This window comes from Hydra viridissima, unplaced genomic scaffold, assembly GCF_058129835.1.
Source record: "Hydra viridissima isolate aposymbiotic clone 2 unplaced genomic scaffold, HvirCarnegie_v1 scaffold_8, whole genome shotgun sequence".
Taxonomy (NCBI): Eukaryota; Metazoa; Cnidaria; class Hydrozoa; order Anthoathecata; family Hydridae; genus Hydra; species Hydra viridissima.
In genome coordinates, this window is record NW_028324307.1 from 4,373,185 (window position 1) to 4,399,275 (window position 26,091).

At 29.7% G+C, this 26,091-nt stretch overlaps 3 protein-coding genes and 1 pseudogene across 6 annotated transcripts; all 4 read right to left on the reverse strand.

Moving 5' to 3' along the window:
• Positions 1-171: 171 nt before the first annotated feature.
• LOC149884662 (uncharacterized) lies at positions 172-25,923 on the reverse strand (annotated as a pseudogene). The gene is made up of 4 exons (XR_016454643.1): positions 24,996-25,923; positions 4,414-4,470; positions 2,358-2,482; positions 172-2,251 (listed from the first exon to the last, which is right to left on the reverse strand). The product of XR_016454643.1 is annotated as an uncharacterized LOC149884662 (transcript).
• On the reverse strand, positions 3,756-9,342 carry LOC149884663 (uncharacterized). Of its 2 annotated transcripts, XM_090095369.1 has the most exons (7): positions 8,713-9,308; positions 7,776-7,880; positions 7,263-7,427; positions 5,169-7,040; positions 4,997-5,086; positions 4,414-4,771; positions 3,756-4,285 (listed from the first exon to the last, which is right to left on the reverse strand). In XM_090095369.1, exons 1-6 carry the CDS (start codon positions 8,777-8,779, stop codon positions 4,557-4,559), a joined length of 2,514 nt encoding a protein of 837 aa, XP_089951495.1. In that variant the 5' UTR covers positions 8,780-9,308; the 3' UTR covers positions 3,756-4,285; positions 4,414-4,556. The 2 variants fall into 2 exon arrangements, with proteins under 2 accessions (XP_089951495.1, XP_089951494.1); XM_090095368.1 differs by having other exon boundaries at positions 7,776-9,342.
• Positions 17,220-23,026, reverse strand: LOC149884664 (uncharacterized). 2 transcript variants are annotated; one of them, XM_090095382.1, is made up of 4 exons: positions 22,860-23,026; positions 22,627-22,711; positions 22,439-22,467; positions 17,224-17,334 (listed from the first exon to the last, which is right to left on the reverse strand). In XM_090095382.1, exons 1-4 carry the CDS (start codon positions 23,017-23,019, stop codon positions 17,258-17,260), a joined length of 351 nt encoding a protein of 116 aa, XP_089951508.1. In that variant the 5' UTR covers positions 23,020-23,026; the 3' UTR covers positions 17,224-17,257. The 2 variants fall into 2 exon arrangements, with proteins under 2 accessions (XP_089951509.1, XP_089951508.1); XM_090095383.1 differs by lacking the exon at positions 22,439-22,467 and having other exon boundaries at positions 17,220-17,334.
• On the reverse strand, positions 23,858-25,082 carry LOC149884665 (uncharacterized). The gene is made up of 4 exons (XM_090095384.1): positions 24,959-25,082; positions 24,498-24,632; positions 24,150-24,260; positions 23,858-23,996 (listed from the first exon to the last, which is right to left on the reverse strand). The coding sequence occupies exons 2-4, from the start codon at positions 24,607-24,609 to the stop codon at positions 23,896-23,898; spliced, it is 324 nt and encodes a 107-aa protein (XP_089951510.1). The 5' UTR covers positions 24,610-24,632; positions 24,959-25,082; the 3' UTR covers positions 23,858-23,895.
• Positions 25,924-26,091: the final 168 nt, after the last annotated feature.

A 26,091-nucleotide genomic window follows, 5' to 3' on the forward strand; every position in this document is an offset into this window, starting at 1 on the left:
TGAGAACAGCTCCAAACAAAGGACAATATTAAATTGATTATTATGATCACAAGTAATGCAACTGTTAATGCAATTCAGAAATACTATAAATCTATTCTAAAACATTTTTGAAATACTAAAATGATCAATAAACTGTTGTTATGAAAAACATTTCAATGTAACCTAATTCTTAAATTCCCATATTGAAGAAGAATAAAAATTGAGCAAGTTGAAATTGGTTAAGGATGTTGCATTGTGCTAAAATAAGCAAATTGATTTTGAAAAACTTTAATTCTGCAGTTAAAAACTAAATAAAAAAAAAAAAAACTAAACTAATAAAAAACAAAGAAAACTAAATAAATAAAAAACAAACAAAGTAACAACAACAACTAATGCACAAAAAAAAAATTGTTTTTGCTCTGATTCATGCAAAAGAGGAAAATATACAAAACCATTATTGAAAGGCAATACTGAAACCTTCTTTACTCTTACAAGTTCAGTCTTGAGAACCAGAACCCTTTTGGATGTAAATGCCACTTCGTCAAACTTCTCAACAAGACCAATGTCAAAGACTTTAGAATCCACTGGGCTGGTATAAAAGCTTTTAGTATATTTCACCTTTAAACGATTGCACAAGTAGTTATCATCTGCAAGATTTTCAACAATCACAAAAAAATAGTTCTGATGTAGAAAACAAGAATCTCGAAAACTTACAGACAGGTTTGTACGCTTTGAAGTTTTAAATACAGTTCTGACATTTTGCAATTCAAACTGACGCTTTGCAACTTGTGATATTGGGTTGTTGCAGTTTCGAACTTGTTTCTTCAATGTTTGCAGGAAATTTTCAAAAGGGAAAGCGGACATTTCGTTGAGTGAACAGTCTTGATTTTCAACATCGTCTGAGAGATGAACCAAACTGTGAATGTTATAAACCACAAAGGTTTCACCATAAAAAGTTGCAGCGTTTTCTACAAAACAGTTAAGCAAGTCCCTAGCATAAGATAAGTAATGACGCCTGAACTCACTATTAGAACTTAACAAAATAGAAATAGAAACATGCAGCAAAAGAAAATGTTGATACATGTCGCTTTGAAGCACAGCTTTCAACACCAGAGGACCAGTATAAAGTAAAAACTGCCTGAATTCTGTGGCTTTCCATCTGTCTAGCTCAGACAATGAACGTGGTTGGCGAGCAAAGTCAGAAGGTAACTTGCCATTTAAAGATAACAGTCTGTTAGAAACATCGCTTATTAAAAAGTTTGACAGCCTGCATACTCTTGGACCCTGAACTAAAAAAGTCAAAATTCTTTTTGTTGCTCCTAGACAAACTAAATGCATGTAATCTAAAACAAAGTCATTGATCAAAGATGCACCTAAACTTGAGAGAGGGGATACACCAACTTGATGACCATTTAAATACAACAGCTGATCAAAACAAGCATTAGACCTTAACAGATATGAACTTTGGGGCTCGAACACCACGCGATGAGCAACATACTCACCAAGAATCTCACAACGCTCACAAGCGTGCTTTGAGGTATGTCCAACAACTTGTTTCAAAAATGCTCTAGCTGGAGCATCACAGATAAAAACACCAAGACCAAACTTTAAGTTTGTTTTGTTGAAGGTTATACCAGCTACACAGAGGTGCTTGACTTCTAGAACAAAGTCCTTCAAAAAATCATCTACAGGATGGGGCTTAGATTTCCCACAGTATAGTGCAACAATGAAAACATTAGAGTGAAACAAGCCCAAAATAGGCCACATTTGTACAAGCGATGATTTAAACAAAGGCAAACCGTCTATGCTGACATTTAACTTAATCTCAGTATTATCAATTTCATCCATTTCTTTTAAACATTGAATCAAACCTTCCTGAATTCCAAAGTAAGCATAGGAGCCACCGCAGATTTCTTGAGTACAGATTCGTCTGGGAGTCTTTAACAACGTTCTAGCATCCTTTTGTAAATGCTCATAACCATGTCTATTGAGAACTGAAAGCAGATCATTGAAGGACTCACGAGATACATTGTGCTTAACTGCCCACCTAGCTAATTCGATGTTTAGAGGTGATGTCTTCGATCGATCAGCACTGCTAACATCGCTAACAATTTCGCTGCAAGCTAAAACGTCATCAACGTGAAGATCATGTTTGTCTGGTACTGCAACATCACCACTAGAAGATTCAGTCGAAGTTAGCATCTTGGTAATCTCGGACTGGATTCTCCTATACTTTTTACTGTATACTCTTGCTCTTTCGTTCATTTCAGTGCTATAAACATAATGATGATAGTAAAAGTAAAAAAAAAACAACAAACAAACAAACTTGTATCAAAATCTTGTATACATTGCGTCCGCAAGGCAAACTTTAAACTTACAAAAAAGCCGGGGAGGAAGAGATGGTAAAAGCTCTAGACCTGCAGAAGGCATTCTTATTCGTTATATTTAAAAACTCTCTTTCATTAAATACGCAACACAACATTACCGAATCATTTTCATAAAATAAACACGAACATCATGAGAAAATTGATAAACCGTAAATAACATAAATTTTGCAAAGAGATGCCAGCATGTCTAATAACAATTTTGTCCCCCGGTCATTCAAGCTAGCTAAAGCAATTCTGTAAAACAGCCAAACAAAAACTTACTCAAAAAAGCAAAACAAAAAACTTACACGAGCCGTTAAATACAGGAAAGTCTCCCTATTTTGATTGGATGGCGAAAAATTGGTCTACAAAGTCCGAAAAACATTATTCTCGTTTGCCGGACTTAGTGACTTCCATATGATATATGTGGAATACGTATATGAAATATTATAAATATATTTTTAGAGATAAGGACCGCGTGAGACACATATTTTAAAACAATAGCTAAAAAAACAATTTTTTTTGGATAAAATGGCACTTGGAGCCGTTGCCAAAAACACTAAAATTTTAAATTACCCCAGCCATCGCATCTAAAAATTTACACAATTTTAACAAAATCTTTTTGCCATACTGAAAGGGTTGTTCGAAAGAGATTTTTCACAATTTATAATAGGCAAATATATTTGACCTAATTTGGGGTAAAACATTTGACCGAATTTTGTAACTTTTTTGATCTGTTCCCTGACTCGAATCAATTTTATAAAAAATCTGCCGCGCTTAAATCACAGAAGACAATAAAACCGCAACAACCCCCGTTTTCAGAGGGAGTAATTGCAATTGCAAAAAGAAATAAAACAACATCTCTGTCCTCTATTCTTGCTCTGATAAAAATATCTCTTCACTGAAAACCATAAACAGCTGCCGCTGCTGCTTCATGGAAGTAATAAACAAATGCTGTGGAGAATGAACTAATATTTTTAATTATAGATTTCATGGTGTTTATTTGTAATTGTTGATTTAAATCCACATTGGGTACGGTAAAAAGTGTGTTGTTGAAATTTTAAAAGTTTTTTTCATATGTGAATACAGAATTATGTATAAATATATTAATTGATATTTCATTTGCTCTGAAAATTCTGAATACACCCAAACATAGAAAACAGGTTAAAAGTTGGACTTATATAATGACTCATTAACTCCAACATTTGCTTACTCGAATTAACTTATCTGCCCCTTGGAGAGCCGACATATTGGGAGTTAAATATGCAATTAAATATCTACAAAACTGCAATTACAAATATAAATTGGTAAATGAAAGAAGTTTTGGGAATGAAATTATCGAAGTTTTTATTAAATTAGTTTAAACTAATTTAATAAAAATACTTTGTTGTATAATACATTACACAATTATGTGTTGCAAAAGCTCTGTTATTTAAATAATATTATAATGATGTAACCAACATTATTTCTTTATATAATCTATTAAAAACAGACTACTGAAAGGTTATTAAAACATCAAAAAATGTAACACATCAAAGACAAGTAAAAAATATTTAATTAAACAAAACTAGTTAGAGTGAAACTTTTTCTAAATTGTAAAAAACCACAATCAAATCTTTTACTTTAACACTTCACACCAAAACTGTTAATCTCAGTAATGCACAAATGTGTTGTATAAACATTTTCAATAGAAACTCCAAAAACAATAAGAATCACACTACAACATAATTTATCTTGTTCTATTACTGAAGTTGCATCAACATTTTTTCTAATAACTCCTTTTTTTAAACTAACTTATCATCACTCTTTTTCTTAACTGAAAAATATTTTTTATAGTAACTACTAATCCAGTGTTTGATGTAGTAATTCATGTTAATGCTTGATAAATCCACTTTCAGTTCTTCCTTGGCTAAAAACAATGGCTAAAATGGCTTCTTTGGCTAAAAACAAAAACAATTTCTTTAAAAAATATCTAAAGAAATTGCTGCATAAAGTCTTTCATATTAATAATATCATCAATAGTTGAGTATTACTGGATCTTGAAGACAAAATATTTAATATTAGATACCTTCAAAGTTATAGGTACATAGTTACCAATTTGATACTTCAACTTTGGCCACATAGTCTTTCATAAAGTCAAAAATGAAAAAAAAAAAATTTTTTATATGGCTATTTCATTAGTCAATGAGTTTATTTGCATAGCATTAAAAATTAGACAAAGTAAATACTATATGCATGGTCAAATAAACGTTTTTTTTTAACTTTGACAAATACTTCCGGATATATTAAACTTTGGATAATTGTAATGTCATGGTTAATTATTTCCGGAGATAGATGAGCAGTATCTATGTTCAGTTCATTTTCAGTCAACATATGATTTGTATGCGATTTTCTGTACCCAAAAAATTCCAAAATTTTTTTCTGATCTAAATTTTAATCAATCAAAGTAAAATAATAAAAATCAAATTGCAAAACAATCAAAAAGGTAAACTAATTATTGAAACAAGGGTTTCAAATAGGCTAAAGTGTATATATGCAATGGTTTAGAACTTATGCTAGCTTTAAGTTTTGGAAAAAGTAATGAATACAACATATATGACACCAAATAAGCAGTATTGATTGAAATTAAAAAATCAAAAAAAGTATTTTACCTGGTGATAAAATGTTTTTTTTAATAATACAATTAGTTTGTGTTTCAAGTTTTGGCTTCTTTAATTTACTTGATGACTGTAATTGAGAGTCTTGATAAAAAAAAAAAACATATTTAAAAGCATAAAATTGAACATATAGATATCAGTAAGGCCAAAATATATATATATATACCTTTTATTTTTAAATTCCAGTTGGTAAAATCAAGAAAACTATCTATTTCATCTGCAGAAGGCTTTGCAAGTCTTATGTTTGATGTTTTACGCTTTTTTTTGGTTGAATAAAATGGAGACTGCTTGGTTATTTGAGTGTTTGATGGAACATTACTTTTGAAATGTAATTCATTTTGCTTATTTGTTGTTAAGTTTAAAAAGGTATTTTGAGCTAATGATATATTTTTGTGTAAGCTCTTCAAACCTTCTTCATCTGATACTGTACTACAGGTAACTAAATTAACTAGATTGTTTAAATTTTTAATAATGGTATTTTTTAAAATATTAATATCTGCAGGTTCACATCCTTTTACAACTTTACACTCTAATTCAATAGAATGTGTTGGCAAATGAATAGGTTCATTTTTTTTAGTTTCACAAACCCTGCTAAGACGATGTATTAAATGAATGTGTTTACAGGGGATATTTTTGGTTAGAAAATCCATACAGTCGCAACTATATAAATGAGCACATACTTTACATTCTGGACATTTTGTGAGGCATTCGTTTATTTCACACAATTCTTGGTGTTTTAAAACTCTGTATAGGCAAGCATTTGTTTCAGACTGTACTAGCCTTGCTCCTTTATCATCCAAAGTAAAACTTTCATTCAGTTGCAGACTTGCAATGTGCCTAGAATGCACCATTTTCAACTTGAAGCTGATTTTACCTTTAGTTAATTTTATTATTCTTTCATATACTTTGTCTCTGTTAAACTTTAACAAAGCAAACAAGCAATTATCAATTCTTTTATTATGCTTGCCTTGTAGGTAACTGTACTTGAAGACTTTGTGAAAAGATTCAACATACATATTTGTATTTATGCCAAGACCCATACGATAACAGAATGCCCAATTTTGTTTATTACTGACCCAATATTTCTCAAAATACTCCGCAAATAATTGTGTTAAATCAGATGATTGCAAGTAATTCATTAATAATTGTAAATAGTCATCAAATAGGTTTCTATCACTTAGCTGTAAAAGAAAGCGAATACGTTTGTATATATCTGCTTCCATTTCAATATTGTGTATTTTTTTATGCAATTCTTCTCTCCAAGCTTTATCAACATGCCAAGTACACCAGAACTTTAAAGGCTCACACAAATAAGCATCACAAAACGCTTCGTAATATTGTGATGCCATATCACTCATTATCCAAATTGGACAAAAATTTCCAGAATGTTCTTTTAGTTTTATAAAAAATAATTTTAGAAATCTGAATGAATCACTATTTGATATGCACCATCCAACAGGTTGCCCCTCTCCAAATTCATCAATAACTAATATTGTTGTCAGCAGAAAATCATAGGCATTTGTGCCATGTGTAGAATCAATACAAACACCATTTTTGCCAAACTGTTGTAAAATTTTTTTTTGATGCTCTGTTTGCATTATAATGATAAAGTCAGCATCTTTAAGTTTATTAAATGTATCTGACTCTCCCTGTAATTTATAATGTAAAACATGATTATTTTCCTTCATTTGCCACTCTTTTAGCCAAATTGCAACACTATCTTGGTCATTAGCATGAAGCTGTATAGAATTAATGTTAAATGCTTTTTCGAGATTTTTAATATCTTGGTATTGAGTTAAATGTAATCTGGATTGAACAGAACCCATTTCATCTCTAATATCATCTAGGATTCTATCTTTGGTTACACCCATTTTTAGTTTGCTGGCAATTTCTAGTCTTTGAGCACTTGATAGGGAAATATGTTGAATTTCATTGCTATGTCCATAGTGAGAATAACAAGCGTGAACCAGAATTGTTCCATCTAAGTTTTGGTAAACTTTTAGAGTGGATGTGCAATTTTTTGCAATTTTTCGAGTGCCTATTTTGTAAAATATTCATTATGGTAATAAATAATCTATTATGGTAAATAGATAATTGTAACTATTAAGATTACAATTAACTGTACTTATATATTATACATAACTTTTTAAATTGTTTTAAAGAAAGATAATAAAGAAAATTCTAATAATATAAACAAAACATAAAAATAATTAAAAAAATAAACAAAGTAGTCTTCAGAGACTATTTCAGTGAAACATACCACTACTTTTAGCTATTCTTTTCTTTGCCATGCTTTTATAAAATCCACTTCTGTTGCATTGATAGTATGATACTTTCCTACCATTTTTATCCAACTTTTCACCAGAAGGTAAAACATATTGCATTGAGTTATTACTTTCAATATCTGATTTCCACAAATCAAATTCTAAACATTAACAAAAAAATGAAACAACAATTATAAAAAAAAGGTAATAAGAAAGACAGATAACTGATTGTTTAATTCCTTTACAAATTTGGCAATGATTCATAATATAAGAAGCTACTATTCTGAAAGATGCATTATAAAAGGGCCTGCAACAATAACTTACAATTTAAACTATGAATAATCTACTCCTGTGAGTATTGTGAAATTAGTTAACTATTTAATTTTTTTTTTTTTAAATCTTGAAAACAAAATGAAACTCAAATTTAAAGAAGTAAACAAAAAAATAAATAAAAATCATTTTTTTTATAAAAGCATATAAAACAATTTACTTCAAAAACATATAACTACCTTTAAAATTAGAAAATGATAATTTTTCTTCCTGAAAAGTATAAAAATGAACCGCAGATAAATGTTTTCGTAAACCATTAATTTGTCTGCATTGAAAACCACATTCTAGACAAAAAGAAATGCCTGACTGAATATATGCTTGAGCTTCATTAATCAATTTGTGCTTATTTTTTATATGTCGCTGCATATTCTTTTTTTTGGTGAAAGTAACATTGCAAAATGCACATTTTAGAGATGAAAAATTGTTACTTTCTATATTAACAATAATATTCTTATTTAATGATGATTCAGAAACATTTGTATATTTGAAATCTTCATTAGAAGGCACTTCGAAACTGCTAGAAACTTTGCCTAAAGCAGGAACAACAAAATCCAAATTTATTTCTTTACTAATAAACCATGACATTAAAACCAATCTTAAATATTTAGAATATTTTGTAGGCTCTTGTAGAAAAATGTAATTATTGTTCTCTCTTTTATCATTGCTTATTATATGTACAAAGTAATCATAATTTAAACAAGATATCGCACAAATTATTATAGTAATAACTCCACAAATATTTCCACATGTCTGCTTTGGGTAGTTTCCTCTGCATAATGAACTGCATTTTTTGACGCCATATCTGTGCGTTTTTGGATCATGACAGTATGTAATGCTAACCTCTTTATTTAAGTGATACAATTTTCTGATCAATAATTTAACTTTACATAAAAAATCATCTGGAACTGACCAACCTAATGAATCTCCATAGTAAAAACTACACTCAATATTATTATAAACTGCAAATGCCCAATGGGAACCAGGATTAAAATCTGTGCCAGAGAATGTTTTTTCATTGTTTCCTCCAACATTTATAATAAATATCAATTTAATAGGGACAGAAGTTAATCTTGACACATAATGCTCAATATTTCCTATAAAGTTAAAGTAAATTACCTTTGAATGGCTTTGAATAGAATTTAAAATACAAGATATTTGCATCATATGATCTGAGGAGAGCCATCTAGTACAGCATAACTCAGCTAAAGTATTAGGGTTCATCCCATATTCTGAAATTTCTGTACTAGCTGGCTTTCTAAAAAGCACTTCCTTGAATTTTTCAATTAAATTTTGAGGAGGGAATATACCAATTGATTTTGGTACCAACTTTGGAGAATTAAACCATGTCAGCTCTTGATCAACTGCTAATTTGATCTCTTGAACCCTATGAAGCGCTATTAGATGCTGAACACTTTCATAGAGGAATTTCCCTAAATTACATTCTACGTAATGAATTCCACTTGCAATATTATTGCGGAGAGATAATTCAGTTGACCATCTCATTAACTGATGTTTAGGTGGCAAACTCATAAGAGAAAACACATCTTCAACTTTATCAAAAGAAAACTGGCTGGTTTTGATGGAATAATCTTGAACAGTTTTTATAAATTGTTTATGTGACTCGTATGCATCTTGTCGATTATAACTATTGATCGTAAGCTGATTAAGCTTCATTTTGTTTAGAGATAAGCTACCAGATACCTTAAACATAAAATTTGTTATTTAGAAATAATAAAAAAAAAGTTTAAAATAGTTATATTATTAAAAGAAGTAGCTAACTCACAATCGTTATTGCGAAATAGAAACTGGAAACTGTAAGCGTGCTCTTTAGTATATATATTTCTATATATATATATATATATATATATATATATATATATATATATATATATATATATATATATATATATATATATATATATATATATATATATATATATATGTACATCCATACATGGTCATAAAAACATAAACTTTTTTACGATCCGGCAAACGATTAAGTTGTTATTCGGGCTTTGCGGAACAAGATTTCTTATCCAATCAAATTAGGGAGACTTTCCTGTATTTAACGTTTAGTAAACTTACACAGTTTCCTCCTGATACTTGCAGATTTTGAAACTTTTTTTCATTGAAGACTAAAAAAAAACAACAACTATATAAGAAACCGGGGAGGGAGAAGGCAAAAGCTCAAGATCTGCAGGAGGCATTCTTATTTATCAATTTTAAAAATTCTACCTTATCAAATAGTAACACAACATTTCCAAATCGCCTTCATAAAAACAAACTCAAACACCGTGAGTAAATCAATAAAACATAAAAAATTAAAATTTTGCAAAGTAAAACTAGCACGTCAAAGAAAATTATTGTCCCCCGGTTATTCAACCTACCTAAATAAACTCTGTAAAACAGCCAAACAACTCGAAAAATCAAAACAAAAACTTACTCAGTTTACTCCTGGCATTTGCAGATTTTGAAACTTGTATCACAGAAGCCCTTTTTATGTCTATTTTCAAAACCTCTTAACGTAGGTGTATTTCCCATAATTGGCTCATTAGGACAAACCTCTTGTGGGAGGATAGACATTTGTGGCAGAGGCGAACTTCCAAGCTCATTGTTTGCCTTAACCAATAACACACCAGGAAACGGCCCACGTGAGTGTACCAATTTCATTCTATGCACGCTGGATCCGCACAAACCTAGGAATTTTTGACATTCACGTGACCAAAGGGGAGGGGGTTTTATCTTGTAAAAATTTTACTATCTCTCTCTCTTTCTTTACCCCTCTCGCTCCCCCTCACCCCTCTTACAACAGGCCTATTCGTCGTGCAACCGGAATTTTTTGTGCAGGTCTATTTTTTTACGGTTTGTTTTAAAAGAGAAAATGCAATGTTGTTTATCATATGTTGTGAATTGTTGTTGCATGATGTAATGCAAACGAACTTGGATAATTTTAGCGTGGAGTTTTAGAATTCGTTTAAAGCAAGTGATATACATATATTTTTAATTTCAGATTAAGTTTTTATATCGTGCCAAAAAAATTGTTGTGTGTATGCCTGTCACAATAATTACCAAAATGAACAAAATAGATGTATCGAGTGAAGCTAGTAAAGTGTATCAGTGCATCATATTTTAAATTACAATGTTGAGCGTGAAAAACGGATAAAAGCCATTCCAATCTCTAATTCAGTTGTTAACAATAGCACTGTTATCCGTGAGTTACACTGGCCTCCAAAATTTGAAACAGTTACAGTATGTGGAGGAAAAAATCGACCAAAAAAGCTCCATTTTCTTGGCTGGGAGTATCCTTATCTCAGATTCCAACTGCTGGTCCAACTCAAAGAACTACCATAATATCTTTAAGTGGCATTAGAAATACATAATATGATGAGTTTATAAAAATCTTCACTTTGAGACATTTCATAATGGAGTTAAGCGTAATGTTTCTATTTTAACAATCAATCTAATGATAACTGTTGAAACCTGGTCAAAGTTTGATAAGATACTTGACTTTTATGTTCCTTGAAAATGGACAATAAAAAAAAAGGTAATTTTGCAACATATTTTGGTTATTGGACAAAAAATAATTGGAGATAAAATTTAAACATCAGACATAGTTATGTGCTTATTTGGCATATTTTTCATCATCAAGAGATATAAGGCCGAGATCCACAACATTCTGACATTTTCTTAGAATCTTCATTATTGTTATATCTTAAAGTTCTTTTTATTTTTGTTATTTGTTACTTACGATTTCTAATATTTTTGTCAAGTTTTAAATTTTCTGTTTTTGATATTTTTACTTGTTCTTCTGTATTATTTTAATCATCTGTTTCAGTATTTAAAATTTCATTTATACAGTTACTATGCTTTTTTTGTTGTTACAGGGCTTTTGTTGCTGTTGTTCTTAGTTAATGTTTCTATTTCACTTTGATATATTTTTAATTATTGTTGTTGTTTATTATCTTTGTTATACTTTTAAATTAACATGGTTATAATATCAATTTTCTTTATCCTTTTTATCTTATCATTTTTGTAACTGTAAGTTTGTAAATTATTTTTGTAATTGTAAAAATAATCACTTACCATTTTTGTAATTGATTATTACTTTTATGGTCATTGCTTTTGTTAAACTTTTAAAATTGTTTGTGTTTTAGAATGCTTTTTTATTATTCAATGTTGTAATTATTGATTATCTTTAAATATAGTTGTTTTTGCTTTGTTTTGTTTGTTTCTTTTTGTTTTTGTTTGGATTAGGGTGGATTAAATTTCCATCAGCTAATTCTTGCCAATTTCTTTGTTCTAACTTTTCAAATAGTTAAAGATCATGTTTGCAGGAAAACTTTAGGTAATTATGATGATATCAGACTATTATTTAATGGATATGGTTGAACATAATTGTATAATACTGTGCAATATTTTTTAAAAAAATTATGTACCACTGTCGCAACATCATCTGGCAAAGAATCTGCATTAAATGATCTTGTTGTAAATATATTTTATAGTTTAAAAAAAGTTTCATTTAGTTGTGTTGTTGTTTTCTGATTTTTTTCTTATTTTGAAACAAAATTTAAATGGAATTATTTGTTTGGTTTAGTAACATTTTCTCATCATTATAAAAAAATAACAATTATGTGTTTCAGACTGTAAAGCAGGTGAAATTATAATTATAGGTAATATAACTAACAGGTAAAATTATAATTTTGTAAACATATTATGCATATGAATTAAAAAATATTTCAGTGAGTTTTATTTATGTTGTTCATTAATTTAGGTTAATATTTTTGTTTATCTCATATAAAAAAAATTACTACTGCTCATCCTTATCCCCTTCCTCCCCCTCCCCTTCCCCTGCCCCTCCTTTCCTCTTTGCTATATAAAAGATCCCAAAGGCTAAGTTTACTTCAAATTTATAGACGCTAAATCAAAAACATTCTCACGAGTGAATATACAAGATTTATTTCACTTTCAATCGCCCCTAAAAACATTTGCGCTGTGATTAAGTTGTATTCTTTGGTTCCAACTAATTGTTCTCTATTTATAATACAAAATCAACAGCAATGATATCCATTTCATTATAACATAAAGAGTTGTTTGCAAAACCTACCTAATGCTTATGCAAACGAAAAATACCGTAGTTTAAAAAAATATAAAACTTATGAGAAAATAAAACAGAAAAGAAATACAAAATTAATGAATTTGTAAATAAAGAAAAAAAACAAAGCCCAAGTATAGCATCATTTAAAGCAATTAAGCTCATAACATTCTCAGAGCCAAAAACAAGATATCTTAAAAACGTATACAAAACGCAATTAAAATACCCGTTTTCACGTAGACCAAATGGAGACCTCTAAAAGTAGTCTAAAATGCGCTTGTGCCGGCAGGGTTAACTCGTCTAGACGTCTACATCTAGTTAAAGACGTGTTTAAGACGGCTTTTCAACACCTCATTAAGACATCTTCCAACAACCAGTTTAAGATGTCCTTAAGACATCTTCACAAGACGTCTTTCGGAATAACCAGTTTAAGACATCCGTGAGACATCTTGACATGTTTAACAACAGGAATATATACAGTTAAGGATAAATAAATTAAACATAAAATGAATGTAAATACAAGAAAGAAAAAATAATTTTTCACAGTTTTAAAGAATTTAGCAAAACCAGTTTCAAGAATAACTTAGTATTTAATATTAACATAACATGATTTACCAGCTATATATAAACTAAATTTTATTTGACGAAAATAAAATTTAGCTTATAATGGGTTATTATGTGCTTTTTATAATAAATGAAATAGTATATGAAATATGAAAAACGAAAACATGAAATATCTGGCGCATTTTGCAAGATAATTATAAATTTGAATAACTTTTTAAAAGATTTTGCATTATCAAATAAGTTAAAAAATACCCATTAGAAAATGCACCTACCAATAAACAACTCACAGTGGAATATATATTGGGGAGCTTATAGAGTTGTCGACGCAAAAAATGACGGCATATGGGAATAAATCTTAAAAAATACATAAATTTAAGCCTGGTGCACGAAGGACCAAGGAGTTGAATGAAACCAGATCTTTACAAAAAATTATATTTAAGCTTTTTTATGTTTCGCTATACTTTTTTTAGTCATTTAAATTGTTTTAACAGGTCTGTTTTATCATTGATAGACTTTGTTTACACGAAAAAACCTGTCCAAATTTACAAATGTTTATCTTGAAAAAATGATAAAATCTGTTCGTGCCGACAACTAATTTCCTTTACCTTGGAGTAATTTGTTTAATAATTTGTCAACACGTGAAGTAGTTACTTTATCCTGAACAGTCTTATTAAACAAATACTATGAAAGTTTAAACTAATACTAAAAGTTTAAACTATAACAATAAGTTGCACGTCTATCTCTTATACGTCCATGCTTTAATTCCTTCCTTAATTGAGTCTTTAATTAAGCCTTTAATTCCAATTGCGGAAGAATGACAAGAATTGTATGGTTTATAAAGTTATGCGGACAATTTTATCTGACAATAAAATCAGTTGTACACACTGTTAAAGTTAGAACTTTTTTCTGTGATGCCCTAGGAAGATCATTTTTAAAATGGACTGTTGCGCTCATACTGGATATTATTCTTGTGAAAGAGGCATTATCAAAGGTTCTTGGGAAGGAAGGGTAATGTTTAATGAAGAACAAAAACTTTGCAAGCGGACAGATTACGATTTTAGCTGCCAGTCATATAAGCAACATCATAAGTATGTCTCCTCTTATAGCTGCTCGTTTTGAATGTGTTTTTCCGGATTTCTGCCTCGACAATATGCAAAAGACCAACTTTGAATTATTTCGTTGGTCTTTTGCATATTGTCGAGGCAGAAATCCGGAAAAACACATTTAATAATTAGGTCCTATTGCTAGGTTACTACAAGCACACATTTTACAGATTTCTGAGAAACTAATCGAATTTAGAAATTAGATTGTTCACTAATGATTAATTTCAACATGGATCTACAGAGAGGCGGAAAGAGAAGTTTTAAAGAAACCCACCTTTACAAATGTATAATTGGTAAGTGTCTTCGAATGCTGCTTTCCAAAAAAACAATGATTTTCTTGACCTATTTTTTTTTTTTATTGATTTTCTCTTTTTAGCGACTGTTCGAGCGACATATCCAAAAGAATTGGAGAAGACTGTCCATAAATTTATTCAGAACATGTTAAAAACGCACCAGCATTACGAAAATCTTATTAAAAATGTACTCTTTTTTGTGGATGCTGTGAAATATTTCTATAGTAAATCATGTCTCTTTTTTTCATTTAATGCATTTTGATAGTTCATATTTTTCACACCTTCCTATATTCAGTCACCACCTTTCAGTCTCTTTCTAACACAATATAAAAATATATATTTATATTGTATTGGAAGGAGACTGGAAGGTAATTATATATATATATATATATATATATATATATATATATATATATATATATATATATATATATATACACGTCTTTTTAAGCCGTCATTAATATGTGTTAAATAAGAAAACTTGAAGACGTTTTAAATAAGACGACTTACTGAGTTTCATTTGAGGCCAGTTTAAGCCATCTTTAAGACGTCTGAAATAAGGCAACTTTAGGAGGTATTAATGAAGACGACTTGAAGTGTTTCATTTGAGAACAGTTTACGACAACTTTAAGATGTCTTAGATAAGGCAACTTTAAGATGTGTTAGATAAGACGACTTACTGTGTTTCATTTGAGACCAGTTTAAGATATCTTTAAGACCAATTTCAAGACATCTTCAATTTGTCTTTAAGACGACTTGTTGTTGGGTGGGATATTGCTGGTGTACTGAGATGAAGAGCAATTGTTTGAGCAATATTTTAATTGCTTTAAAACAGTTTTCTATTTTTATTGCTGAAATTTGGTCTTATAAAAACAATAGATTACTGAAGAATCTTTAAGAATGAAACTATATTGTCAACGTTATATATATATATATATATATATATATATATATATATATATATATATATATATATATATATATATATATATATATATATATATATACATATATATATACATATATATATATACACAAGATTGTTTGTAGGTCGCTACTCGACTTTCTCCCTCCCCCACCCTCTAATTTTATGATTGATTCTGATAGAGAATTTTATGCTGATTCATAAAAATATAAAAACATAGACCTGAAAATCAACGGAACGTGCTCTAATTCGAAGTCAAAGTTGTAAGAAATCCCACTAAAAACCCTAATATTCGCCATTTTTTTTCAAAACGCTTTCATTTTTACGAATATTAATTACCGTTACATTGCGCAATAAACAGACTTGGTTTCCATAAGCCTTAGCATTATTATTTTAAAGTATGGTAACGAAAGTGTTATAAGGAAATAAAATTAATAGAAGATTTCAAATAAAGTTTGAACGTAGGAATTTGAGAATGTAGAAAAATTGATGAATAATTATTATTGTATCGTACGCTGGTTTTTTTTATTAAAAAACGGTTTGAAGGTTACATTTTCTAAATTTTACATGTGATAGAACAACTATGAACTGAGTTTCAAAAGTTCTGCTTTTGGGAAAAAAAACTGTTGAATTCTTTTTTAAAATTTATTACAAAAGTACATTACTTGCAAAATAGTTTATTCTTTAATAATCAAAAAACGGCTACTTTCATTGCCACAAAAAATTGCGCAAGATAAACATACTTTAACGACTTTTTTAACGTAAAAACTATGCTATTAATGTATTGCTTTTGTCAGCTAAAAGTTCATTAACTTATTATTTTCAAAATGGCGAATATTAGGGTTTTTAGTCGGATTTTTTACAACTTTGACTTCGAATTAGAGCACTTTCCGTTGATTTTCAGGTCTATGTTTTTATATTTTTATGAATCAGCATAAAATTCTCTATCAGAATCAATCATAAAATTAGGGGGGGGGGGGAAGAAAGTCGAGTAGCGCCTGTTTGTAGTAAATCTATAACAAACTCACTTCCATCACTACATATGTAAAATTCAGCATGTGCTGATTAATCTCTAAAAAAATGAAAATTATTCAGTATTTTTATCGCGCAATTATGAAATGAAGTTTAATTCTTATTTACAGCGAAAGTTTAATTACAATGCTATATGATGTAATTGAGAGAGTATATTTGTTATGTAAAAAGTAAACAACCCAACCAACATTGACAGACGGGTACCGTACGGGGCCCATACGGGTCTGCAACTGGTTCCCGTATGGGTAGACCAACGGTATCCCGCCGGATCTTGGCCGCGGTTTCCATATGGGGCCCATATGGGTATGCCCGCTGGGTATCCCGTATGGGTCCCAGTCAAATCCCGTACTTTAAAACCATAAGGGGCCCATTTGGGTTTGCAACTGGGACCCATATGGGAAACCCATCGGGAACCCGCCGGATCTTGGCCGAGGTTTTCCTCTGGGACCCATATGGGTATGCCCGCTGGGTTACCCGTATAGTTGCCACAAAGTTTGCCAATTGCAAATCTTGAAAATCTACGTTTACAATTGACAGATAAAATAAAACTGTATATGATTTGACTGTTTGTTTCAAACAAAATAACAATTAAAATTACAATGTCAAAATTGAGAGGATTTTTAACCATTCTTTAATCGCGTATCATCTGATTTCACGGTTGTTTCGCGTATTGGAAGCTTTTCCATCGTTTTATTCTCGTTTCGAAGCTTTTTCTTGTTTCAATATAAGCTGTAAAAATTAAAATTTAACTGTAAGTCTGAAATTTTATAGGTAACACACCTGGTTTTATTCATTTAATATATTATAAAACTCTCTACTCAACACTCTTCAGATAAAAAATTGTTGTGATAGTAAATGTATAACATTCCTTTAGTTACTGATAGTGTTCGGCACAAATTCAAATAGTTTGATCAAATATGCGTCAAATGTTTGAAATGGCCAAATTCAAATCTTCCTATTTTGAATTTAGATCAAATTCAAATCATTCCAAGATTTGATGTATATTTGAACGTTATTTAACTTATTTCATTTATTAATTTTAGTTATCTGAATCTATAAATTTTATTCATATTGCAGCATTTGTTACTATTTCTCACACATTACAGCTTCTTTTATTCTTTTTAATCCAACCAAGACTTCAAGCACTGGCAAGCTTGAATGGTATCTGCAGAGAGAAGATTTCTTTTGTCAGTAATAAGATTTTTTCCTAATGAGAAGAGCCTTTCTGATGATACAGATGTAGCAGGAATAGCCAGGTAATCTCTGGCCATTCTGGATAGTTTTGGATATTTGTCAGATCGAGATTTCCACCAAAGTAATATGTTGCTATTATTGCCGCCATCTATCTTACTTGTATCATTACAATAGTTTTCAAACTCATTACATGGGTTTGATGAAACACGCGATTTGAACGGGGTATATTTTGAAACGTTTTGAATGCTTGTAGCAGATGTACCATTGCTTGGGGCATAATTGATTTGATATTCACAATTGACTGTGTCCATAATCTTTGTATACGACTCGCTGTTTGCGCCCTTATCATTTTTGTAATATTCAATACCAAATCTTGGGTCCAGGACAGTGCAGATAGTAAAGCAGTCACTAGTCAAATTATAATATTTTGACATTTTTGCGAGCGCTGCAACTGTAGAGCGGTGTAGATTATCTTCAGGGTTGGTTTTTGTGGTCATCCATTCAGTAATGTGATCCAAAAGAATATTGAAGAGAGGAACCACCAAAGACAATGTGGAATATGAATCACCACTAATGAGCTGAGTAAATTCCTTGAATGGTTCAAGATACAAAACAATTGTTTCAAACCTGTTCCAAACATCTGCTGAAATTGATAGACAACAGTCTGGATTGTTTGCAGTTGAGTCAAAATCGCAAAAATACGCAATGAAACCAACTTTTAATTCCATTGCTCGTTTAAGCATATCAGCTGTTGAGTTCCATCTTGTAGGGACATCAAGTATTGGTTTTAAGGTGCAATTTGATTGCTGGAAACCTTTGAACCTAGAATATGATTGAGGACTGGATCGGATTTTTTTAATTCCTGTTCTAAGTTTTACAAGATCATCTTTCAAAACATCCAAACCTGCTTGCGCGCCCAAATTCAGCACATGAGCAAAACACCGGATATGCTCAAAGGTGGTTTTAATTTCGTACTTGGAATTTAAAATATCCATAAATGAATTATTATTGGAAGCATTATCTAAGGTAATGCCCATTCCTTTGCTTGTAAGACCGAATTCAATCAAAACTGACAAGAATGCATTAGATAAATTTCAACCTGAATGGGAATCAGGCAAGGATTTGAAATCAAGAGTTTTGGCATGTAGGTTCCAGTCTTTGTCAATGTAATGAGCCGTTATGCCCATAAAAGCAATGTTGTTTGGTGATGTCCAGCAGTCAGTGGTGAATGAAACCTTTGAGTCAAGATTCAAAAAAAGGGTCTTTAGCAATTGTTTTTTGGTGTTGTAAGTGTCCATTATCTGGCTTTTTAATTGGCGCGCACTCATGATTGACAAATTTGGTTTCAGTAGAGTGAGTAGTTTACGAAAGTGGCTGGACTCTACCTCATTAAATGATTGATCATTCTTGACAATCCAGCTAACTAAGTATTCATTGAATAGATCTGAAGAATAAACGATTGGTGTCATTATCATGTCATCTAAACGTCGTTGCTTTGGTTCTCTGTCCCCAAGTAATTTGCTTTTGTGTTGAGAATTTAAATGGTTCATTAGATTTGTTGTCCCACCTTTATTGTAAGCATACTTGTTCTTGTGCTTTGGACAATGCTGGCATATGGCCTTGGTTTTGTCATGCTCATCAACTGTGAAATGATCCCATACAATTGATTGTGAACGTTTGGTGGTTTTTGTAACAGAAAAAGATTCGGGTTCTGGATTATCCGACATAATTAGGAATGTAATATATATTTCTGAAATAGATACATTTCAAGGTTGTTTACAAATAGTAAATATACTAATATTAAGTAAACACCTAATGAAAATGATTAAAATAATAATGGTTTAAATAATAAAAATAATATTAATAATAATGATAACAATAATAATAATTATATATAAGTCACTTGTCTTTTTAAATACAATAGCTACATAAACAAAGTTAGACAGTTACAAACAGTTAAAACTGATAAAACGTAAAAGTAAACAATGACATATAGCAACTATTACAATGAAAAATAATTAATGAAAATAAGAATAACGAATATTAAAATAAATTTGAATTTGAATACACGACGGAAAATACAAACAATAGACAAACATACAAGACAATATACAAAAACGCACAGAAAATTAATAAAATTAAAAAAAAAAATTCTTTGCTTTCAAGCAAGCCATTATTATTTTTTTTTATTATTTTCTTTTTTCGAATGATTGTTTCTTTCAATGAATGTTTTTCGATTCGTTATTGTTTTACTTTTTCCATTTTTATTGTGGTTAAATTGTATTTGCAATTTTTTCTTTTGATTTTTACATATATTTTTTTCTACGTTTTTTCTTTTAATCTTGTACTTTGTTTACATTTCTTTTCTTTTTTTCTTTCTCTATGCTCTTTACTTTCTCTTTAATATTAACAAACTTTAATTAAAAACTCTTTTTTTTTTTTTTTTTCCGTTATTGAAAGGCGACCGCCATTCCGGAAACCACTGCAAAGACCCCGGAATAAAGTGATATATATGTTTGCGGGCCTGTAAAATTTGGCGTTTTTTTTTCAAATGCAAAAATTGAGAACAAAGTGAATATTTGAAAATCAAATCCAAATCCTCCAGATATTTGTCAAATCAAATTCAAATCTATCCCCTCAAAGAACAGTTCAAATTCAAATCTTTAAAGGTTTGACGTATATTTGATTTTGCCGAACACTAGTTACTGATAAATAAATTATAATTTTATATTGATATTGTATATATTTTATAATATATATATATATATATATATATATATATATATATATATATATATATATATATATATATATATACACACACACACTATATATATACAATAACCACAACGACGGGGGGTGGGGGTGGGTGGGGACAAAGATCCTCTTGATTTTTTCAAAAGGACCTCATATAATATTTTTTCTCACTAAGAACTTAAAAAGTATTTTAGATTTTTTTGGTACTTCGGTCCCCCACTAAAATGTCATGCCATGGCCCATATATATATTTATAAATTAGTAAAAACACTTATCTACAAACAACATCATTCGACTGAAACACTTTTACTTAAACTAGCCAATGATATATTTGAACTTTTTTAGTTAACTGTACCCAAAAAGTTAAAATTGGTAATTCATGTTCATCTAACCAAAATGTAAAATATGGAGCAGCCCAAGGTACAGTCCTGGGTCCAAATCTCTTTAACATCTAGTTGTGGATGTACCAAAATGTCTTGAATACATTTTTAAATGGATGTGTGAATCATTCATAAACCAATCAAAAACAAAAATATTAATTATGGCACCACCTAACATTCAAAAAGATATTATTATTAAGGGTACTTTTGTTAACAAGAAATGCATTTGATTTGTTGATTCCGCAAAAAGTCTAGATGTGATACTCGATAATCAATTATCTTTAAAAACACAAATAAATAAGATTGTTAAAAACTGTTACAATATAATAAGAAAAATACCCAAAATAAAACAACTCTTATCCCATAAAGATCTGTGCACCATAGTTTGTTCATTATCATTTTCACAACTATATTATTGTAACTCCCTCTACTTTGGAATTGATAAAACCCTATTTAAAAAAACTGCAGTCTGTTCAGAATTGTGCAGCAAGACTGCTCAGAATTGTGCAGCAAAATTTAACACCAGAATAGAAACTCAAGTAAATAACAAAGAATATAACAACTTGCATTGGCTAAAAATTAGAGAAATAATATATTTCAAGGTCGTTTTAATAATGCAGAAATCTATTAAACAGGAAGCACTAATGTCGTTATGCAATTTAATTCAATACTCTATGTCAGAAAGAACACTAAAAATAAAAGAAACAAAATACAATAATCATTTCAGCAATCAAGCATTATCCCAGTATGGTCTTAAACTTTGGAATATACTTCTAAATACCATCAGTATAAGAAAAAAAACACAACTATTTTTAATGAAAAACTAAAATCATATTTAATGGTGAATGGAGTACTCTTCCACCAGAAAAATCTTGATTATTAAAATTTCTAGTTTTGTTTAATTTGTTGTACAGCTGAGCAAGTGTTTTGCCAACTTCTGGCAAAACACAGTAGCTGTGGGTAAACCCATGTATTTATTATTTTTTTATTTATTTATATAAAAGCCTGTCTAACTTATCTCAATCTACAAAATCTAGAAAAAAGAAGGCAGTTAGGGGATATGATACAATAATTTAAACATTCAAGGAGGTTAAAGAAGTAAATTGGTTTCATATCAATGCACACCACATTCCCTTGTGGAGGGATTTTCGATTCCCCTTGAACACTCTATACATACGTAGAGCTTGCTTAATTCTGACATTTTTTAAGTCTAGATATCTATCTTGTCCCTTTGATATTTCATATATATATATATATATATATATATATATATATATATATATATATATATATATATATATATATATATATATATATCATATATATACTATAAAATATTATAAAAAAATAAAATTTTTTCCTACAGAAAAACCTTGACAATGGAAGCTATAATATACATAAAAAATTTTATGCAATCTATAAATGACAAATATTTAATTGAAACCTAACATTATAATAGATAACAATTATTAAAACAAATATTAAAACAATATCTTATTCACTTTTCTCAAAAGGCTTTTCTTGATTATCTCTAAAGGATTGTCTAAATATGAAAAGTATTATTATTTTTTTTTTAATTTTAATGATTCATAAATGTACAAGTTTTAAGCCAGTTACATAAACATAGGCGGAGTAACACTAACATAAATACCTTTTGTATGTTAAATTAAAATTATGTAACTTTATATACCTATTTTTTTGGTTTTGATATACTTCATCAACATTTGAGGTATCTTCTGCATATCTGCATTTTTCTTTTGCTTCAGATTCTGTGTCTATATTTTAAAAAGTACTTATGATAATTATTGATGTATCAAAATTTCATTTTCAAATTTCAATAATTATGATTAAATGCTTAAATAAATTTATAAAAAATCATCAAAATTATTACTTTACTATCTTTGACAATATTATATAAACTACCTGCAGTTGACAAAATTCTTCCTGAAAACCTAAGCCATCCAACCTCAGGTTCTTGACATATTGATTTAGCTAAGTTTATTTTTTTCATATTTGTCCAGCGAGGCCAATAAAAATCTGTAGATTTTCTATGTGAAATTTTTGATAACACAATTTCACTCATAGCATTCACTAACCAAATTAGTGGTACGTAATCGGTATTGTTTTCTTCATCGAATGCAACATTTGCATACAACACCTTACTCAGTAACACAGTACAGAAATTACACAGTAAATTACTCTGCTACAAAATGTAAACGAAAGTAGAAAAAATCCATACTCCGCAATCTCCTTTATATAGGAATAAAATATTACTAAATTGCACTTTTAGATTTACAGAAAAACGTTCAATGGTCTTCAAAAACCATTCATGATTCTAAGAATATATGCCACAAGGAAGTAAGACAATAATGAAAACCCTCACGTCACTCTTTTAATATTATATGCATTTCCTTGTGGCGTTACTTTTCATAAACGTAAATATTAATGAATTCTTTAAAGTATTTATTGTTCAAATTGCATGTAAAACTTAGTAAAATTTTCAACTTTTTACTAAAGAAAGAAAAAGAGAAAAATTTATGTATAAAAAATAAAAATAGTTATAATAACTTTTTATATAGAGTTTCATAAAAAACATAAAACGAGAAAACGATTATAACTTTAATTTATACGTTATATTGTAAAAACTTTTTTGCCCAAGGTAAGTTGCAAATGGCGATAATGGTGTGATTGCATATATTTTTCCGCATATTACTTTCACCAGATGGGTCCCTAATGGGAAACCCGTAAATATCCCAGATTTCTTAGCCCTTATAAACACCACATGCGGCTCATATTACTATTTTTGCTTAATTTTTCAACCGTACGGGACCCGTCTGGAAACCAGAACACAAACCCTTCTAAATCCCGTTCCCGTAAGCCCAGTTAAAAACCATATGGTACCCGTCTGTCAATGTTCGCTGGGAATGTCAGATCACACAGACCATAGACTCTATATACACTATTTACCTGTTTGAGACCTATCGCTGAATTTCTTTCTGTGCCTATTCGAACTACCCAATGTTCCATTGCACCCCACATTAAATTCAGCATCAGCTTCAACTTAACAAAAAAAAAAGTAATGAAAAAATTTAAGACTGTTGAGCTTTTAACCTTAATGTATTTTTTATATTGGAACTCCTATTACGCAGTTTCAAACTCAAATTATATATATTTCTTACACTAAAACTCAGTCCTTCACTTATCATTTCCTACCTCTTACACAGGGACTGTTCCTAGCCTCCTTTGGTGGCACAGTAAGTCCTATACCCTTGGCAGTAGGACTTAGTTCTCTACACATGACAGGTGACCTAGAAGAACTGGATGCTAAAAATAAAATTTTACTATTTCAAATAATAAATGCAAAATTAAAAATATCACAAAAAGAAACTACTAATTATCCCTTATAAATTCTCTTTAATCCGGTAATACATGCATAATTATCATTAGTTTTACATTTATTTAATAAAAAAAAAATATTTATTCTGCAAAAACTATACATAATATAAAAACTTTTTAGTTTAATTTCTTAATAACAAAATCCAGTCTTTTATCATTACCTACCTTTTTTATTGGGACTGCTCCTTTTCCTCATTGGTGTTGAGGTAAGTCCAACATCCCTGTCTAAAGAACTTTGTCTTCTAGTCCTGGCTGAAGGAGACATATCTCCAAACATAGGAGATCTAGAAGTACTAAATTCTGAGAAAAAAAATTGCAATCAAAAGACTTAATGGAATTTATAACTTGCATTAAAAAAAATAAAACATAATTTTTTTAGTTTTATCTACCAAAATTTTTATTTGTTTTTTAAATTAAATATGATTTATTAACACTTGACTCTGAGTCACGAAACAGGTTCTTTAAACACAAAAATTTATATTTTCATTTTTGTTTATTTTATAAGTTTTCAATTATTAAACCTAAAATATAAAAAAACCGATATAGAGCATTAACTATTATTCATCTTATTATTAAAAATTGCATATTCATTGTAACCATTTATAATTAAAAAAAGAAGAGTATACCTTTATCTAAAAACGTTTTACAACTTTAATAAATATTCTTAATAAATATTCTTTCTCCAACCACTTCACATTTTGTACAGGAATATTCCCCTGTATGTCCAATTGTATTAAGGATAAAACTTTTAGCAGGGAGGTCAAAAACAAATCCACTAATACGAACATTATATTGTTTATTTTCAAAAGCTATACCCTCATTGCACAGTTCAAGGCATTCATTAACAAAATCACTTATTTATAAATTTAATGAATCAGGTTTTTTAAATCCATGGAATATATCGATTTTAAACACAGATACAGAATTCAAATTGTTCACTTTCCCTAATATTGACATGAATTGGCTCATGCTGCTTTTACTTATGCTAACACCGTCAATGTTTGTTAATATTTCAAGGATACTGCCACCATCCAAAATATCATTTGTTTCTTGAAGTGATTCTATTATTCCTGATCTGATTCCAAAATGGTAGTAATGACCTGGAGGAATTTCCTGTATAACTACTTTTTCTGTAGGAGTTCTTATTAATGCTTTACGAGTTTTTGTCAATTTATCAGTGAAACATGGATGCCTTCTTAACAACTTTAGTCGTTTATTGGTTGCTCTTTCAGTTAGAGCTGACTCAACCACAAACGTTGCTAACTCTTGTCTAATAATTACTTCTTCATCACTTGAAAATAAGACAGCTACATCTGATGAATCATCTGGAATAGGTGGAGGTATTTGAGGAAGTAGTGTTTGGAGAGGTGGTGTCTGCATAGGTGGCAATATTGGTAAAGGTGAATCAATTAGTTGATGGATAGGTACTTCAGTATTTAAACTCTCAAAATCTGCATTACCATTACTTGAGTCTGTATCGGAGTTATGCTCTACTGTAGCTTGCTCTCTGCGGTATTTTATTCTCTTGTAGGCTTGTGAGCGCGATAGCTTATGAAAATTAATTCTTTTGTTCATATTTGCTGCAAAAATAATGTCTCATTGTCATTATTTAAAAATCGCTATATTGACAGATGTATAATTATATATTTGTAGACAAAGTTTTAACATTACATAATATATAATTCTAGTTTCGTTATAGTAGTTTAACATAACAAAAACTATGTATAATTCCAGTATATATATCAATATACCAATATAT

Excerpts from the sequence above, each read along its gene's own strand:
- LOC149884663 (XM_090095368.1), bottom strand. The coding sequence starts at position 9,306 with ATGTTTAAGGTATCTGGTAGCTTATCTCTAAACAAAATGAAGCTTAAT. Across the intron at positions 5,087-5,168 it reads CTGGAATTTAAAAATAAAAG|ACTCTCAATTACAGTCATCA; the intron begins GTATATATATAT and ends TTTTTTATCAAG. Across the intron at positions 4,772-4,996 it reads AAAAAACATTTTATCACCAG|ATCAGAAAAAAATTTTGGAA; the intron begins GTAAAATACTTT and ends ATTAAAATTTAG.
- LOC149884664 (XM_090095382.1), bottom strand. The coding sequence starts at position 23,019 with ATGAGTGAAATTGTGTTATCAAAAATTTCACATAGAAAATCTACAGAT. Across the intron at positions 22,712-22,859 it reads AAGAATTTTGTCAACTGCAG|ACACAGAATCTGAAGCAAAA; the intron begins GTAGTTTATATA and ends TTTAAAATATAG. Across the intron at positions 17,335-22,438 it reads AGAAAAGCCTTTTGAGAAAA|CTTATATTGAAACAAGAAAA; the intron begins GTGAATAAGATA and ends TAATTTTTACAG.
- LOC149884665 (XM_090095384.1), bottom strand. The coding sequence starts at position 24,609 with ATGTTTGGAGATATGTCTCCTTCAGCCAGGACTAGAAGACAAAGTTCT. Across the intron at positions 24,261-24,497 it reads GAGCAGTCCCAATAAAAAAG|CATCCAGTTCTTCTAGGTCA; the intron begins GTAGGTAATGAT and ends TTTTATTTTTAG. Across the intron at positions 23,997-24,149 it reads GAACAGTCCCTGTGTAAGAG|TTGAAGCTGATGCTGAATTT; the intron begins GTAGGAAATGAT and ends TTTTTTGTTAAG.